Source organism: Podarcis gaigeae (assembly GCF_964106915.1).
Source record: "Podarcis gaigeae genome assembly, chromosome: 2".
Classification (NCBI taxonomy): domain Eukaryota; kingdom Metazoa; phylum Chordata; class Lepidosauria; order Squamata; family Lacertidae; genus Podarcis; species Podarcis gaigeae.
The window spans coordinates 64,853,537-64,872,163 of record NC_139679.1 but is presented as its reverse complement, the minus strand read 5'-3'; the positions used below and the strand labels follow the sequence as shown (position 1 = coordinate 64,872,163).

Genomic DNA, 18,627 nt, shown 5'->3' with positions numbered 1-18,627 from the left:
GGATATTTTTTTTCAGGATAAGAGTTAGAGGTTGTTCCTACGGAACCTCAATAATATAGATTTAAAACAGTGAGCACTGAATCCCAGATAAAGGCAGCCTGTAGGATGGAAATATTGAAGCCCTTTTACAGTACTTTCCCTTTTATCCTGGAGTAGCTCTCTAAAGGCGCCTTCTCCCTGTGTCAAGAGAACTGCAGTCACTAAACTGGCATTTTGGCATTCTCAGATTTTAGTCCTCCCCTCTGCCTAGCTATTTAGGAAAGTGGAACCACTGTGCAAGCTGCCAACTCATAAATCAGCGGCTTAGGCAAAGCTTTTGTAGAACTGATATGAAATAAATGACCAAACAAGAGAGATTCTTTTTCAGTAAGCCAACTCCCACACCCAGCTAGTCTTCCAGGAAGAAACTTATTGCACCCAGCCTGAAACAACAGCCATGGTGACGCACACAACACATTCCCTGCTCTTGAACTAGTCATCCATAATTCCAGGGAAACAGTATCTCCCTACACCTCTCTTTAGCGGTAGTGCAGCTAAACTGGGAGAGGGAGGAAGAGATCTGGATGGCTTTATGAATTAGCTGAGCTAGCAAAGGCTAGCAGAGAAAGAAAATACTGATCCCTGCCTGTTCATTATGCTTCTCCCTACCCTGCAGATGAAAATGATTTTCCTTCTAAGGGAAAGTTGTTACAGCAGGAAAACTGGGGGGCTCACTAACAATTCATTTCAGGCCAGGTCAGAATCCAATCTCAAGGCCCTCTGAACTAACACAATGCTAACACAATGGCTCCAGGTTAAATATAAGAGGTGCCTCCCTTTCATGGAGAGCTGTTTTACTGGGGTGGGGGGAAGCACACACGAAACTGTCCCTGGCACTTTTGCCGGGGGGGGGGGGGGAGCATGACATAGATTTCTGCCTGTCACGCAGAAGTCACAATTTCTCTGAGCGAAGATGGTGGCAAGCCTAGACACTAGAGTCAGCAATGTCTCTCATGCAAAATGAGAGACTCTTAGGGAGTCTGGAACTACCATTTAGAAGACAGAGAAGCAAGGAACAAAATTGATATTTTTGTTGTATGCGTCTGCCTGTACTGTGTTCTGTTCTGGTCGCCTCATCTCAAAAAAGGATGTTGGGGAGCAGGAAAGGATAAAGAAAATGAGAACTCAAACTATCAGGGGGCTCAGCCATCTCCTGTAAGAGGTTACAGGTTACAATGTTGAGGCTTCTTAGCGTAGAAAAAAAAATGAATTTAGGTGGGGGGCATAACAGAAGTTTATATAACTGTCTATGGCAGAAAGAATGGGGATAGGGAGAACTTTTCTCTTTCATAAAATTTTTACCAACTGGAGCTATCCTGTGAAGGGTGAGAGATTCAGGACAAACAAAGGGAAGAACTTACAACAGTACATACATAGGACTTGTCCACATCTGAGCATTATTTAGCTATAAATCCCGTCCCCCCCCCCTTCAAATTCGACTGGAGTAGAACACACCAACACATTATTTTGTGTATGAGGAACAACTTTGGTATTTCCTATTCATACTAGTAGCTTTCCCTTTTGTGTTTGTCCATGCCTTCTAATTTGTTGAATCTATGATACCAACTGAATACCAACTGTGTATGGGACCAGATAGGTGCGTGTGCACTTTGTTTTTTAAAAGTTTCGATTCTACCAAAAATAAATAAAATTGAGAACAGTAGAACAGCTCAAACATGCAAACTGGTCATAATATAATATATATGAATGTTGGCATCTTTCTTGAGAGACAATAGAATGAGCCTTTGGGAATGAGGTCAAACTGCTGTGCTAGCAGCACTGAAGTGACCTTCCTAGGGCACAAGCTTGGGTGGTGTGTATGGAGGGGCTGGGCTGCCCAGACAAGAACCCCCTCTTGGCCTCACTGATGTGGACCAAAGGAAAGCAGAGCAATACATTTGGCACCAGCCTGGCTGCAGGAGTTGCCAGAAGGAGGCATGTAAGATGCCATCCAACCATCTTAGGGACTGCACTCTGGATTTGTGCAGGGTTTACTCCTTAGCCTTTACTTCTCCAGAAGATGTCCTGCAAGGCAATGGAGGTTTAAGATCAGAAATTTCCTTCTCGTAGATGGGCTACCTTCCCAGGTTGATGAGCCCCACCTGCCCCTCAGAATGAATGAAGAAGAAAACTTACACACCCAACATGTTAATTCCCCAGGTTTCTACCATCACTCGCTTACAGCAACTGAAGCTGTACTACCCAGGACAGGATGGGGTTTTGCAGAGTTGTTAAGGCAGCAGAGAGCATTGTTGGCTGCCCACTCTCCACCTTAGAGCAGATTTATGCCACAAGGTGCCATAGGAAGGCACTGGACATAGTAAAAGATCCATCGCATCCTGGTCACTGTCTCTTCGAGCTCCTGCCTTCGGGACGGAGATACAGGACGATGAAGACAAGAACGAGCCGTCTTAAGAACAGCTTCTTCTCCAGAGCGATCTCGGCCCTGAATGGGAAGCCTGGACTTTGAAAGTCATCTAATCTTCCTTGCTGTATTATATTGTATTGTTTTAATTAGTGTTTTATAGTTGTTTTGATTTTGTGTGGAGTGCCCTACCTGGGTGGATGGAGCAGCCAAGTAATTTCGTTGTCCCCAAGAGGGGGCAATGACAATAAAGATATTATTATTATTATTATTATTATTACAGATCTAGAGTTAGTGAATGTTAAAAATTAGTAAAATGGTAGAATTTAGATAATACTGTATTTAGGACATTGAAGGGAAACTACAGGCTGCAGCAGCTCTCCTGAACTGTGCCAAACATGGGAATTCCTGGGGTTAACCTATGCAAACTAACCTGGCAGGGCTAGCTGAGTGCAAGCCATTATGAAACAATGGTCAGTCATTAACACATTAAAGAAGCACCTTTGGGACTGGGCAAAACAGAGTTGCCTTGGTTACTGTGGAGGGAGAAAGGTTGGGAGGAGGCAGGCAATGCCCACAAGGAGAAAAAATGTCCTTTTACACAAGAGCAATGCAACTGACTTCAATGATATCACTCCTAGTACACCATTAATTACGGTAACTATGAAGTCTGTTTTTCCTTAGCATAATTTTGAAATGTAACACCCCCCAAAATAAATATTATGCAGGAAACATAACCAAACAATATAAGAATAGTCAGAAAATAAGGAAGGACAAAAATTTCAGGAGTTCACTTTCGAACCATTGGCATATCAGGCAAAAGAAAATAAGGATACATTACAAAATGCAATGTTATATTATAAAGCATAATAACCAATATTTCAATCTCTAATGAAACCAACCACCTGTCTCATTGATCCTTGCCCATCCTAGCTTATAAAAGCTAGCCGGGAAGGGCTGGGCGATGGGCTTCGCGGGGTGGTGAATGCCTCTGTCTATGAGGGAGCCTTCCCAGACCCGCTGAAAGAGGCAGTTATCAAACCGCTTCTTAAAAAAACATCTTTAGATGCGGCCACAATGGCCAATTATCGCCCAGTCTCAAACCTTCCATTCTTGGGCAAGGTGATTGAGCGAGTGGTTGCTGAACAACTCCAGGCACGCCTGGAAGAAGCGGACCTGGAAGAAGCTGGATCTCTCAGCGGCTTTTGACACCATAACATCCTTCTGGACCGACTAGAGGGGCTGGGAGCTGGGGGCACTGTTATACAGTGGTTCCACTCCTTCCTCCTGGGCCATGTTCAAAAAGTGGAGGGGGGGTGAGTGTTCAGACCCCTGGGCTCTCACTTGTGGGGTGCCTCAGGGTTCTGGCCTCTCCCCCATGCTTTTCAACATCTACATGCAGCTGCTGAGAGAGATCATCAGGGGGTTTGGGCTGGGTGTTCATCAGTATGTGGATGATACCCAGCTCTACCTCTCTTCCAAATCAGAACCAGTGAAGGTGGTGAAGGTCCTGTGTGAGTGTCTGGAGGTGGTTGGTGGATGGATGGTGGCTAACAGATTGAGGTTGAATCCTGACAAGACAGAAGTACTGTTTTGGGGGGGATATGAGGCGGGAGGGTGTGGAGGATTCCCTGGTGCTAAATGAGGTAACTGTGCCCCTGAATGACCAGATGCGCAGCCTGGGAATCATTCTGGGCTCACAGCTGTCCATGGAGGCACAGGTCAATTCTGTGTCCAGGGCAGCTGTTTATCAGCTCCATCTGGTACGCAGGCTGAGACCCTACCTGCCCGCAGACTGTCTTGCCAGAGTGGTGCATGCTCTAGTTATCTCTTGCTTGGACTACTGCAATGCGCTCTATGTGGGGCTACCTTTGAAGGTCACCCGGAAACTACAACTAATCCAGAATGTGGCAGCTAGACTGGTGACTGGGAGCGGCCGCCGAGACCATATAACACCGGTCTTGAAAGACCTACACTGGCTCCCAGTACATTTCCAAGCACAATTCAAAGTGTTGGTGCTGACCTTTAAAGCCCTAAACGGCCTCCATCCAGTATACCTGAAGGAGTGTCTCCACCTCCATCGTTCTGCCCGGACACTGAGGAGGTCCAGCACCAAGGGCCTTCTGGCGATTCCCTCGCTGCGAGAAGCCAAGTTACAGGGAACCAGGCAGAGGGCCTTCTCGGTAGTGGCACCCGCCCTGTGGAATGCCCTACCACCAGATGTCAAAGAGAAAAACAACTACCAAACATTTAGAAGACATCTGAAGGCAGCCCTCTTTAGGGAAGCTTTTAATGTTTAATAGGTTACTGTATTTTAGTGTTTTGTTGGAAGCGGCCCAGAGTGGCTGGGGAAACCCAGCCAGATGGGCGGGGTATAAATAATAAATTGTTGTTGTTGTTGTTGTCGTCGTCGTCATGTGCCTTTGACAGCTGTGTGAATGGCAGAATTCAACAACTGCAATTTCCCCTGGCATACAAATACAATGATGGAGTAAACCACTTCTTGAGGATCTGCTGTTAAGGACATAGGTGTTGGGTCAGAAAAAAATGTGGTAACCTTAACAGAGTCTTCTGTCAGTAAAGTTGATACTTTTTCATTTGTCCTGCCCCTATATACCTCAAATAAAAGCCTGCAACTTACAAAGCCAGGAGGTAAAGCTTTTCCTGGGAAGGATATTACAGTCATATCTCGGGTTAAATGTGCTTCAGGTTGAGCATTTTCAGGTTACGCTCTCCGGTGACCCAGAAGTAATGGAGAGTGTTACTTCCGGGTCTTGATGCTCACGCATGTGCAGATGCTCAAAATGACGTCACGTGCATGTGTGGAAATGGCGAATCGTGACCCGCGCACACGCAGATGCGGGTTGCGTTCGCTTCAGGATGTGAACAGGGCTCCGGAACGGATCCCGTTTGCATCCAGAGGTACCACTGAAATGGCTGAAAAAGTTTCACTTTTGTAGAGCGTGATACTGGACATGTGTGTTCCAAAATCAATCCCATGGAGTCTAAACAAACTTGCTCACAGAGTCATAGAGTTGGAGGGGGCCTTGTTTGCTATCATCTAGTTCAAGGTTTCCCAAGCTTTGAGTTCATTGACCCCTTGATGAGCTTATAAAGTTGTCATCAACCCCAAACTAAAAAAAATTTGGAATATCAGGAAATATCAATATATAATCAACATTCATTAATCACTATTAGTCACCATGACCAGATATCATTTTTAAAAATAAAATAAAAACAGGAATTTGTGAGATGCATACTTTTTCCAGGAATGATCAAAGGAGAAGATGTGGCAAGTATTAAAGCTCCAGCAGATGGCACCAGATACCTGTCCTTAAACACTGTGGCATTGGTAGTAGCATCTCTCCCTATAAAGAATAAAGCCTTGCGGTACCAAAAAACATTTATTTAATCAGTTTTGCAAACTGTGCGTGGGTGTGAATATCCAGGTATCACAACCCAGCAAAGTGGAAAAAAATTAAATCAGCAAGGCTGACTGGGGTAACTGTTTCCCTGAAGGACCAGGTGTGCAGCCTGGGAGTCATTTTGGACTCACAGCTGTCCTGCTGGGTGACCTTGGGCCAGTCACACTTCTTTGAAGTCTCTCAGCCCCACTCACCTCACAGAGTGTTTGTTGTGGGGGAGGAAGGGAAAGGAGAATGTTAGCCGCTTTGAGACTCCTTAAAGGGAGTGAAAGGCGGGATATCAAATCCAATCTCTTCTTCTTCTTCTAGGTCAATTCTAGTTACAGATAGGTAGCCGTGTTGGTCTGCCATAGTCAAAACAAAAAAAATTCCTTCCAGTAGCACCTTAAAGACCAACTAAGTTAGTTCTTGGTATGAGCTTTCGTGTGCATGCACACTTCTTCAGATACAAGTGTGCATGCACACAAAAGCTCATACCAAGAACTAACTTAGTTGGTCTTTAAGGTGCTACTGGAAGGAATTTTTTTTGTTTAGGTCAATTCTGTATGCCTGAAGGAGCCTCTCCACCCACATCATTCAGCCCGGAAACTGAGATCCAGCTCCAAGGGCATTCAGGCGGTTCCCTCACTGTGAGAAGGGAGGTTACAGGGAACCAGGCAGAGGGCCTTCTTGGTAGTGGCACCCGCCCTGTGGAACACCCTCCTATCAGATGTCAAGGAATAAACAATTATCTGACTTTTGGAAGACATCTGAAGGCAGCCCCGTTTAGGGAAGTTTTTAATGCTTGATGTTTTATCGTGTTTTTAATATTCTGTTGGGAGCCACCCAGAGTGGCTGGGGAAACCCAGCCAGATGGGTGGGGTATAAATATATTATTATTGTTGTTGTTGTTGTTGTTGTTATATTATTATATTATTATTATTATTATTATCATCATCATCATTATTTCTTTTTTCTGGGGAGACACAAGGGTACACATACCCTTAAACATTTTGTGAATCTAAGTTTGGCCTCTTTGAGGGGCAGTATTTCAATATGCGTAGGAAAATTAGAGTGTCCCTAAACACTGAGCCTAATTTGCTTTCCCCTGTGTGGGTGGCGCTGTGGGTTAAACCACAGAGCCTAGGACTTGCCGATCAGAAGGTCGGCGGTTTGAATCCCCACGATGGGGTGAGCTCCCGTTGCTCGGTCAATGCTCCTGCCACCCTAGCAGTTCGAAAGCACGTCAAAGTGCAAGTAGATAAATAGGTACTGCTCCGGCGGGAAGGTAAACGGCGTTTCCGTGCGCTGCTCTGGTTCCCCATGCTGGCCACATGATGCGGAAGCTGTACGCCGGCTCCCTCGGCCAGTAAAGCGAGATAAGCACCGCAACCCCAGAGTTGGCCACGACTGGACCTAATGGTCAGGGGTCCCTTACCTTTACCTTTACCTAAACATTTTCTTAGAAAAAAGCACTGGAAAAATCAGGAAGCTTTTAATCTCAGAGTCGTGGGTTCCTGCCCCAGGCTGGGTCAAAGATTCCTCCTGCCTTGCAGGGGATTGGACTAGATGACCCTTCGTGGTCCCTTTCTCCCTCTTAAAATTCTAAGATGCTACAGACTGGTGGAATTTCTCCTCCTAGTGGCGCAAAGTGCGAAGAGCGCGCGCGTCCCCGGCTTCCCCCCGCCTTCCCGACGCCGACTCCGCCGGAGAAGGCTTAGCGCAGGAGGGGTGGCCGGCGAGTGGGAGGGGCGCGAGCTGGTTTGGTGGCCTTTCATTTCGCGGAGGTTGCGGAGGGAGCCGCGTCGTTCCGCTGAGCAGCAGCCAGGAAGGCTTCGGAGGAAGAAGAGGAGGAGCAGCCGCAGCAGCAGCAGCCATGCCGGTGGGTGGTGATCTGGGCAGTCGCGCCGTTGCCCTTTTCGGACACAGCATCAGCCTTTCCCCACATCCATCGGCCGTTGTCGTTTCTACTGCCGGGGAAAGAAGGAGATGGACTCGCCTTCCGGGGATTCCTAACGATCGGGCCCAGTTTGAAAGACGCCCGCCCTCGGCCCCGTTGCGACTCGGGAGGCGCCCCTCCCGCAAAACGGGGTGACGATGTGGAAGGGTGCTGCTCAAGGCGCGGGGTGCTCTGAGCTGGGATCGGGGCGTTACCGGATCTACGGCTTGGCACAGGCTTCCCTTGGCGGCCTTGGTCATGTCACTGAAGAAATGCTGGTTGTAAAGGGATTGTCATCATTATTACTATTATTATTATTATTACTATTATTATTAGTTTGCTAGCGTTTATAAAGCGCTTGATCGCAGGAAAAACAACCTCCAAGTAGTTTTAGGGTACTGTGAGGTACAGTATGGGCATAGTCAGGATGGTGCAGGGGGGCAGCTGCCCCTCCCCAAAAATCAAGTAAATAAATAAAAATACCAAACTGATCAGTTGTGTTGCAGATACTGTAACTTGGTTCTGCACCCAACCCCCTAACATAAGGCCTGCTCCCCGCCCCCCCCCCCAAATCCTGGCTTACACCCATACAGTGGTACCTTGGGTTAAGTACTTAATTCGTTCCGGAGGTCTGTTCTTAACCTGAAACTGTTCTTAACCCGAAGCACCACTTTAGCTAATGGGGCCTTCCGCTGCTGCCGCGCCGCCAGAGCACAAATTCTGTTCTCACCCTGAAGCAAAGTTCTTAACCTGAGGTAATATTTCTGGGTTAGCAGAGTCTGTAACCTGAAGCGCACGTAGCCTGAAGTGTATGTAACCCAAGGTACCACTGTACTGTGAAGTGGTGTTGGCACCAGATTTGCAACCTGGTTTTGCCACACACACATTATAGCAGTTCTTAAACTTCTGCTCCCTGCTGCTGTGTGTACCACCTCTCTTGATCCAGTTGTATGTGTTCCATGAGGGCCCACGGTTTGCCAAGCTAGGTAGATCACACTGATGAGCTGTGAGTTTTAAATCAAGTTAAAAGGTAAAGGGACCCCTGACCATTAGGTCCAGTCATGACTGACTCTGGGTTGTGGCGCTCATCTCGCTTTATTGGCCGAGGGAGCCGGCGTACAGCTTCCGGGTCATGTGGCCAGCATGGCTAAGCCACTTCTGGCAAACCAGAGCAGCACACGGAAACGCCGTTTACCTTCCCGCCAGAGCAATACCTATTTATCTACTTGCACTTTGACGTGCTTTCAAACTGCTAGGTTGGCAGGAGCAGGGACCGAGCAACAGGAGCTCACCCCATCGCGGGGATTCGAACTGCCAACCTTCTGATCGGCAAGTCCTAGGCTCTGTGGTTTAACCCACAGTGCCACCCACACAGGGGAAAGCAAATTAGGAGGCTCCCAATAGCAAAGAAATGGGAGCCAAAGCTGTATGTTTTGCTTCACCTGTGGGGCTGAAGGTTTAAAGTGTTTTTATCCCTCTCTTAAGCACAAAAAAGTCTCTCAAAGCCTCTTACACATATCAGTGATAAGACCAACCTTTGCCAACCTGTCACCATCCAGATGTTTTGGACCACAATTCCCACCAGCAGTCTGGTTGTCTCTGAGTAATATCTGTGCTTTAGAGGAAGGGCGGTATAGAAATTTAAATAATTATAATATAATATAAACCCTAAGCCTGAAGCCTTGACCATCATCCCCTGTTGTTTTTCTTCATCGCAACCCCAATGGGTAACCTCTGATGGCAGCAACCCATTGCCTCTGAGACTGCAGTTATGAAAAACCAAAAGCCAACCCCTGTATTCCACCCTCACAGGATCACGTTGGGAATTGATCCCTAGGAGCTGATGTTACAACAGGACTGCTAATTTGTGTATTGCTTGGTTGTGAGTGCCTCCTTCCTTGAACAAGGCCTGATAGTGGTATAGGATCCTGCACACAGTGCCCCTCACATGCAAGGACAAGAATACATTTTAAACGGAGCGTGAGGATTCCTTCAAGAACATTTTGTGATCTTCAAGTGACGCATTAAAGAACAAGTTGTATTAAGGTCTCCCACAGAGCCTAGGACTTGCCAATCAGAAGGTCAGTGGTTCGAATCCCTGCGACGGGGTGAACTCCCGTTGCTCGGTCCCTGCCACTGCTCCTGCCAACCTAGCAGTTTGAAAGCACATCAAAGTGCAAGTAGATAAATAGGTAGCGCTCCGGCAGGAAGGTAAACGGCGTTTCCATGTGCTGCTCTGGTTTGCCAGAAGCGGCTTAGCCATGCTGGTCACATGGTCCATCTTATGTCATCCAGTTCCGTTTGGCCCATCCCTGATATAGAACAGATTATGTGGCTTGGATTTCAGGCCTCTCTCCAGTTTTTAGAGGTGCCAGGAAAAACTGGTTAGTAATGCAAGATCTGGCTCTTTTTTCTCCTCCCTCTTCTCCCTGCCCTCCCCCAGTAGACTCCAGTAATATTACACAATTAGCCACAGGGACATACAACTCTCTCAGGGCTGGGCTGTTTACGAAGGATGCAAGTTCTGCCACAACTTTTAAACATCCTGGGTTGGGTACATGCTTCATACTATGAAGAGAAAAAGTACTGTTAACCTGTCTACTGAGGGGTTTTGTTGTTGTTTACTATAAAATGGCTATTTTATAACTCAGTGTTGTAAATGTCTCTTTAAAAAAGATAGTCTAGTTAAAATTGAAGTACAAATTAAACACACAAATGTTTTTAGACTGAAGGAACGGCCCTCTATAAAGCAGATAGTTTAAAACTGTTCTTTTGCATAAGCAGAAAAGCAGGAAAAATAAATATGTTGAGGCCAAATATTAATATGGCACAATAAACGTTATTATGGCCTTGATTCTAGGACCAATGAAGTATCTAGTCATCTCTGAACTTCATTCCAGACCCAGAAAATGCCATCCTGGCTGATCATCAACTGCATCAACCCGAATTATCTCTTGTAACTGTGTTAGCTCTGCAATTTGCTCTGTAGTATTTGTTTTCTATCAATAAGGGCATTTCCTTTTCGTCTTATGAAAAGAAGCTGTTTGCTTTTTTTGCAGGGTGGGGAGAATGGGTCCTTTTTTGTCTTTAAATAGACATTACAGGTCAAGTGTGTTTTTGATTGTAACAGATTTTAGCTACTTTCTGTTCTTGTTTGGAAATACTTTCTGTTTCTGGTGTGGGGCAAGGCAGGAAAGAAAGCAAAAGTAAAAAAAGACACACCCCGCCCCCAAGAAAGAGTCCTGTTGGATCAGACAAATGCCTATTTAATCTAGTACCTTGTTGCTTGCATTGACTATTCAGATACCTACCCCATGAGTAGGACTCAAAGGCAATAACTATCTCCTACTGTTCCAGTAAATAACATTCAGAAAGCAGCAATACTATAAAATAGTAGTGTAAATGTTCCATGTAGATGTAGTGTTAATTACCTAATTGTTTAGGAAATGCATGAAGTACCAATAGAATTTCCTAAATCAGCCTTCCCCCACCCCCCTTGGTGATTTAAATTGCCTTGATTTAAATTAATTCACCCTGACGGAAGGAAAGGAGAACATCATTTTGGCTGACAATGTATTCTTAAAGAAAGTACATCTACAACTTGATCCCAACATTTAAACAAAGTCTCAGCAAGTTATGTTCATGTGCATACGCTCAAAGACTATGGAGCACAGGTTTATGGGTGCTCCAGTTGACATCAACCTGAAATTTATTTCTTTATTGCATAAATTTCAACTTTTTAACAAGATATCCAAACACAAGCAGTTAAGGTCAAGCTTTGATACTAACTTTTATTATTGTTTAATAAACTAGTTTTTATAACATCATTGTGCAGTTGCTCAGCGAGAGATATTTCAATGTCCTCTCCATTCTTTCTCCTTGCAATTTCAGAAACATGAATTCTTTGTAGACATGACCTGTGAAGGGTGCTCTAATGCCGTCACCCGTGTTCTCAACAAGCTGGGAGGTGAGTGGTACCTGGCAGACCACAAGACTGAACACTCAAGGCTTCTTCTTGCACTTAGCGTTACGCTTAAAGTATTCCTGCTTGCATTGTTTGAGGCTCCTCACAGGGTCTCTGCCATGGGAGCATATTCACTCAGTGCTTTTCCAGCTGTACTGGCTCCCAGTGGAGTACAGGGTCAGATTTAAGGTGCTGGTTTTGACCTTTAAAGCCCTTCACGGCCTAGGACCCTCGTACCTACAGGACCACCTCTCCTGCTATGCCCTGTGGAGGACCTTAAGGTCCATAAATAGCAACACCCAAGAGGTCCCGGGCTCTAAGGAAGTTAGATTAGCCTCAACCAGAGCCAGGGCCTTCTAACTTGGTTTGCAGTTGTCAGTGCAGCATGCTAGAAAATGTTCCAACTCACAGTGTATTCATCTTTGCATATCATATTTTCATTGCAGGGTTTTAAAAAGATTAAATGAGCCACTTAAATGATGTGCAGCTTTTGCTTCATTCTTTGCCCTAGCTGAAGTAGCAAGCAACTTCTAGAGGGCTTGCTACTTTGCTCCTAATACAGTGGTACCTCCATTTACGAACTTAATTCATTCCGGAGATCCGTTCTTAACCCGAAACCGTGATTAACCTGAGGCACGCTTTCGCTAATGGGGCCTCCCGCTGCTGCCGTACCGCTGGCGCACGACTTCCGCTCGCATCCCGGGGCAAAGTTCGCTACCAGGAGACCTACTTCTGGGTTAGTGGAGCTCATTACCCAAAGCGTTTGTAAGGAGGACAGTACGTAACCCAAGGTTCCACTGTAGAGGTAGTTAGTCAGTAACTAAATATTGATTGTTGCTGGAATGTTTAACTTTCATCCCGTGTCCCTTAGGACTGCGTAATTTCCTCTTCTAGACAGTTGTCCAGTCATTCTGTTTTCAAGATCAAAGGCTTACTCCAAAACTCATTTAAATCATTGACGCATAACTCTGGTTGCTTCTGTTCTGCAGTAGGAGAGCTGAATCTGCTGCTGTCTTTACCTCCTTAGCAAGCGTCTAATCTCCTGTCCTCCATTGTTGTTGGTGTCAGCATAACTGTTGCAAGACATTGAAGGCTGCCCCCACACAAAGGATTTGCTACACATAAATTTCTTCCACGTTGGGACAGAAATGAACCTCATGTGCCTCACAGTCATCTGCATTTCATTCTCTCGGCATATATACTGAGAAGCCGCATGGTGCCTTTTTGTGTATATGTAACGTGGGGTGTGCCTGAAGTCCCCATATGTGGTTCCATGCAGTTTCCTACCCCGATGTTACTTCCCCGTAGGAAACCACCAGCCTTGATAATGTTCCTCCTTATAAAATGTTCCCTTGGTATAGAAAGCTAGCATGTGCAAGGTGTTCTTCTTTCACGAGAACACCTTTCAGCTGCAGACAACTGATGTTGCAGCCAGGGAGAATCCAGCTCCCAACCATCTTGGATTCAAAGCATATGGCCCTTCCTAAGGGAAGATAGTCTAATAGAAGGAGAAGTAAGGGTGAAATTCTAAAGGAAACATCTGTCTCGCTACAAAAGCCCAATACAGAGAAGCCCTTGGTCCATCTCGCTCAGTATTGACTGGCAATGGCTCTTCAGGGTCCTAAAAAGTAAAGGTAAAGGGGCCCCCTGACCATTAGTTCCAGTCGTGACTGACTCTGGGGTTGTAGCGCTCATCTCGCTTTATTGGCCAAGGGAGCCGGCGTACAGCTTCTGGGTCATGTCGCACGGAAACGCCGTTTACCTTCCCACCAAAGTGGTACTTATTGATCTACTTGCACTTTGATGTGCTTTCGAACTGCTAGGTTGGCAGGAGCTGGGACCGAACAACGGGAGCTCACCCCGTTGCGGGGATTCGAATCACTGACCTTCTGATCGGCAAATCCTAGGCTCTGTGGTTTAACCCACAGCACCACCCACGTCCCTCTTCAGGGTCTTAGGCAGGGCTTTTTCACATCACATCTTTGCTACCTGGAGAGGAATATGGGAAACTCCTTTTACACAGAGTCAGACCATTGGTCAGTCTCTCAGTATTTTCTTAAGCTGACCGGCAGTTGCTCTCCAGGATTTCTGACAGAGGTCTTTCCCAGCCCTATCTGGAGATCCTGGGGATTGAAGCTGAGGCCTTTTTACATGAATGCTCTACCAGAGTTTCCCTAACTTGATTCTCCAGCAGTTGGTGGACTACAATTCCCATCAACCCTAGTTGCCAGGACCAGTGGTCAGGGATGGGAGTTGTAGTCCAACAACAGCTGGAGGCCCAAGTTTGTGAAACCTTGTGCTCTACCATCAGACTAAACCATCTTTTACTCATTTTTCAATGCTTAAGATGTTTTCATGGCTCTTTTGATGATTTTATCCCTATACTCCATCTTACTATAGCTTTCTCATAGTGAAGATGAAAAATCTGTAAACAAATAAGCACAAGATAAAGTACAGCCCCGCCTCAGCTGATGGATGTATTGCAAGTTAATATAGACTATCCATTTGCATTGCCACTCATTCAAGAAGGTGGGAGAATAAATTGTGGGGAGGAGACTTCAAATTTCCAATGCTGCTTCTGTACGCTGTGTCCTTTCTTTTCAGGTGTTCAGTTTGAAATCGACCTGCCCAACAAGAAGGTGAATATAGAGTCAGAGCACAGTGTTGACACCTTACTGAACACCCTGAAGAAGACTGGGAAGGATGCCTCCTACCTTGGAGACAAGTAGCCACACAGGCATGCTTGGCTGCTGGGGCTACTGTGCTTCAGGAAAGGTCAGTTGCTAGGAATACTCTTAAGCCACTCAGGGCAGAATGCTCAAGATGAAAAGTGTGCTGAAAACAGCAACCCCCACATTGTATAAGAAACAAAATGTATGATGTGGCAGAAATCTTGCTAAGAGTTTCCCACCTCCAGTGACTTCATAGACTGGACTGAAGTGAGGGCAAGGAAACTCTTAACTGGATGACTTCATGCCATGTGTTCTCGTTTATATATAATATCAGAGGAGGAGATAGATCCTGTGTCATATGTAAAAACTTTCCCTGCAAGCCCTGATATTTTATGTCCATTGAAGCCGGCCTCTTCTTTTGAAGTAGAGGAGCTGGTGCCGTATACAAGCTAGGACTCAAATCCAGCAAACTGCGCGTAAATCATCTGTGACTGTGTGTGCCAGGCATTTTGAAACCCCACAAACCAGCTGTTTGGCAAGGACAGGGGCAACTGAATCCTGCGACTCCCAAGCATCTTATCAGTGGGATTTCAGCCTTGTTTAAAGGAGGGATGTTTCTGGGCTCTGCTCCCATTGGACCCAAACCAGCATGGCCAGCAATAAAAGATGATGGAAACTATTACTTGACAATATCTGGAAGGTCACAGGTTCCTCACCTGGCTTCATAGTCTATACACATGGATCCATTTGTGGAACTGATTTTACAGTGCCTGTTTATTCTAGCTCATCTGGGTGTGTATATCTTGATTGGGCCATGAAGCTTTGCAAAGCCATGGAGGCCACAAGCTGTGGCCTTCAGTTGCCATCACCTGATGCTCATTTTTCTGTCTTGCTGTGGTGTCTCGTAAAACTTGATTTTTTTTCCAAGTTGCATTGCTTCGTAAGAAAGGGGGACCCAAGATTACCCCAGCAGTGTGCTGCAGGAGATATGCATGCGCTGTGGTCTGGTGTGAAACTGATAACCCTGTCGCATAGTTTTTTGTAATGGGCAGAGCTCTGTCCTTCCCCAAAGGTTCACTCTTTCTCAAGGTTGGGAACCTGTTTTTAAACTCTTTAAAATACTTCATTCTTGGTTATGTGAAATAAGAAATACATATCAGCATATAAAGAGAGAGGGAAACAAGATAAGAGCTCCCTTCTTTTTGAACACTTCCTTAACTTTTCCTAAGAATGACATTGCCTAGTCCAGAAATATCTTCTGAGCTTATCTGGTTACTTTCACACCATTGATTGGCCCTGAATTACCAGAAGTGAATTACATTTAGCACTGGGGTAGGAATTAACGGGCTTCTCCACCATCAGCAGCACCTACAAGGGTGCCCCATTAAGTTTGTAGGGTTAGCGAACTACCAGTTTGGTTCTGTTGCCACCGTGGCACTAAGGAGAAAATAGCTTCAGAAATTATCCTCTGCACGCTGCCAGTGTTTTGGCAGAACTGTTGGCTTCCCTGTGGTTCCATCAGTGTGGGAGCAATAACAGCGAGTTGGGGGTTTTTTTGAGGAATGTTCCTTGTGCACTGTGAAAATTTAAGTCTTCATTGAACGTACCGGTTGTTCACACAAAAACACTTTATAGTAGTAGGATTGAGTGGGGCATGTTTGCATGAGAGCAGCAGAACCTAATAACTTCAAGTCCTTCCAAAGTACACAGGGAACATCGGTCCGACTCACATTAAATGGACAAGATTTTTATTTTGGCTATATTTAGGCCTAGTTCTGCATGCCTTTTTCTCTTAAAAAAATTCTGCACACTAAAAAAAATCAAAATCCTGTGCCACAATAATGATTCTGTACACAGCAAAACTGAAGTATTTGATGCACAATCTGCTTTGCACAACACAGCTGCTGCTCATCATGAGAACCAGGGTGGAGAGAAATAGATCTGTAAAATATTATTTGCCTATCTGCTTTTACTACTGAAGATTCTGTTCTGCCCTCCTACCACTCCAGGTTCTGAGTTTTTAGTAGGCATTTGCTGCGCACTAGAATGCAGGCATGCTAATGCCACATCCGCACCATACCTTTAAAGCACCATGATGCCACTTTAAACAGTCACTTGGTTTCCACAAAAAGAATTCTGGGAGGTGTAGTTTGTTAAGGGTGCCAAGAGTTATTAGGAGACCCCTAGTCTCCTCACAGAGCTACTATTGCCAGAGTGGTTTAACAATCAATCCCTCTTCACAGGAAACTCTGGGAACTGCAGTTTTGTGAGGGGAATAGGGGCCTTCTAACAAGGTGTGGAAGGAATTGTAAACACACAAGTCAGGTAGGTAGGTAGGTAACCCACCAATCCATATACAGCCAAACTGCTTGTGAAGGCCAGCACACCAAGGACCTTCCTTCCCGCCACCTTTTGTATGACAGGAACTGCAGCGATGGGTAGCAGGAGCAGAACATCAAGCACATTATAGGCCGCAAGAAAAGATTTCTGCCTGCTTTCCACACACCAGGGGGAGCAGCAGTTGTAGTAGCCTGCAGTAACCGGCTGAGGGCCCCCCAAAGCAGCCTTTGTTTAAAATGGATGTTCCTTCTAGGTCCCACCAGCAGATGCTGCCCTTGCCTAACTCTCCACCCTTCCTTTATTTTGCAGCAACGCTTAACATGGCTTCAGTCCGAAGGCGGCTGTTTACACTTCTATCAATCTTCCTTTGACCACAGTTGCTCTGCCAGATGTTGGAGAAGAGGGGAAGGGTGGGAAGAAGAAGAAGAAGGCCTTTGGTGGGGGAAGGACTATGAGAAATTTTGACCGCAGATGTCCCACATACTGTCCTACAGCTGTAGTGTTTCTTCTCTTTGGCTTTGTAATAAAACTTGGATCTGCTATATTCAAGTAAACACCGTGGCTCTTAGTATATATCTTTTAAGCCCTGTTTTCTTTTTGGTGGGGCAGGGGGTAACTTTTAAAAATAAGTACCAATCGTGAGATAATTTATTTCAGTCCACCAATGAGATAATATTCTAAAGAGATGAACTGAGCATTGCTAGGATACATCATTGGGTGCCAAGGAGCGTAGCTCAGACCTAGAGCATCTGCTTTGCATGCAAAAGGTCCCAGGTTTATTCCCTGGCATCTCCAGTAAGGGCTGGGAGTATCCCACCTGAAATCTTGGAGACCCACTGCCAATCATTGGGGGCAATCCTGAGCTTGATGGACCAATGGTGTTGCTCGGTATTAGGTCATTAAGTTCCAAACATATTCTTATTGGACAAAAATTCTCCAATGGCAACATAGCAATTGTGTGGCATAGTGGATCGAGTGTCAGACATGTCAGGGAGGTGAAATCTCTTGTCTTACGTGCAGAATGACACTTGGATACATTTGACGAGTGACCTTAAACAAGTTACTGCCTCTTCAGCCTAACCTACCTGCCCAAGCTAGTGGGCCAATAAAAATGGGAGAACCTCATTTCTATTGCCTTGTGCTCCTTGAAGGAAGGTAGGAAGCAAATGTAGTGTGTCTTTGTCCTTGTACGCTGGTACCTCGGGTTAAGTACTTAATTTGTTCCGGAGGTCCGTTCTTAACCTGAAACTGTTCTTAACCTGAAGCACCACTTTAGCTAATGGGGCCTCCTGCTGCTGCCGTGCCGCCAGAGCACGATTTCTGTTCTCATCCTGAACCAAAGTTCTTAACCCGAGGTACTATTTCTGGGTTAGCGGAGTCTGTAACCTGAAGCGTATGTAACCCGAGGTACCACTGTACTTCCAGAAGAGCATCTGCACTTCTTTCTGCTGCTATTGAGAAGAAACGAGCCAGAAATGGCTGTGGTCACTTCAGTTTAATATTAAGACAAGAATAGAGACGGCCTTTTTATTTTTTGGTTGAGGAGTGGGGAAATGTTCTCATGCTGCCTGCACCATTTTAATGGGGAATCAGTGACAGAAGATAGAGCATCTGAGGAAAAATCCAAGAGAAGGTGCTGTGAGCAAATAAGCGATAATAGTTGTGTTAATATCCCACAGCTAGCACGTCTCTGGAGAGCTAAGCTAATTTCCCTCATAGGTCTCAGGAGTAGGTTGTTGTTTGGAAACTATATATAACATTTTCCATCACAACAGTATACACTGCCAAACAGAGGTCTTGAGAAAGGAGAGATGTGCTAGCTACAGAGATGGGTCTCTCTTCTCTCCTCCCATCCTTTCCCAGCTATCAGTTCATGCAATTTCCTTCTCCTTAAAGGTAAAGGT

At 45.6% G+C, this 18,627-nt stretch overlaps 1 protein-coding gene across 1 annotated transcript; it reads left to right on the top strand.

The window, feature by feature from the left end:
- Positions 1–7,535: 7,535 nt before the first annotated feature.
- On the top strand, positions 7,536–17,277 carry ATOX1 (antioxidant 1 copper chaperone). Its single transcript, XM_083728767.1, has 4 exons — positions 7,536–7,690; positions 11,639–11,714; positions 14,316–14,486; positions 17,033–17,277. Exons 1-3 carry the CDS (start codon positions 7,685–7,687, stop codon positions 14,438–14,440), a joined length of 207 nt encoding a protein of 68 aa, XP_083584893.1. The 5' UTR covers positions 7,536–7,684; the 3' UTR covers positions 14,441–14,486; positions 17,033–17,277.
- Positions 17,278–18,627: the final 1,350 nt, after the last annotated feature.

Bases quoted from the DNA above. Each gene is read 5' to 3' on its own strand.
- ATOX1 (XM_083728767.1), top strand. The intron at 11,715-14,315 runs GTGAGTGGTACC...CTTTCTTTTCAG, and splicing joins TGTTCTCAACAAGCTGGGAG to GTGTTCAGTTTGAAATCGAC.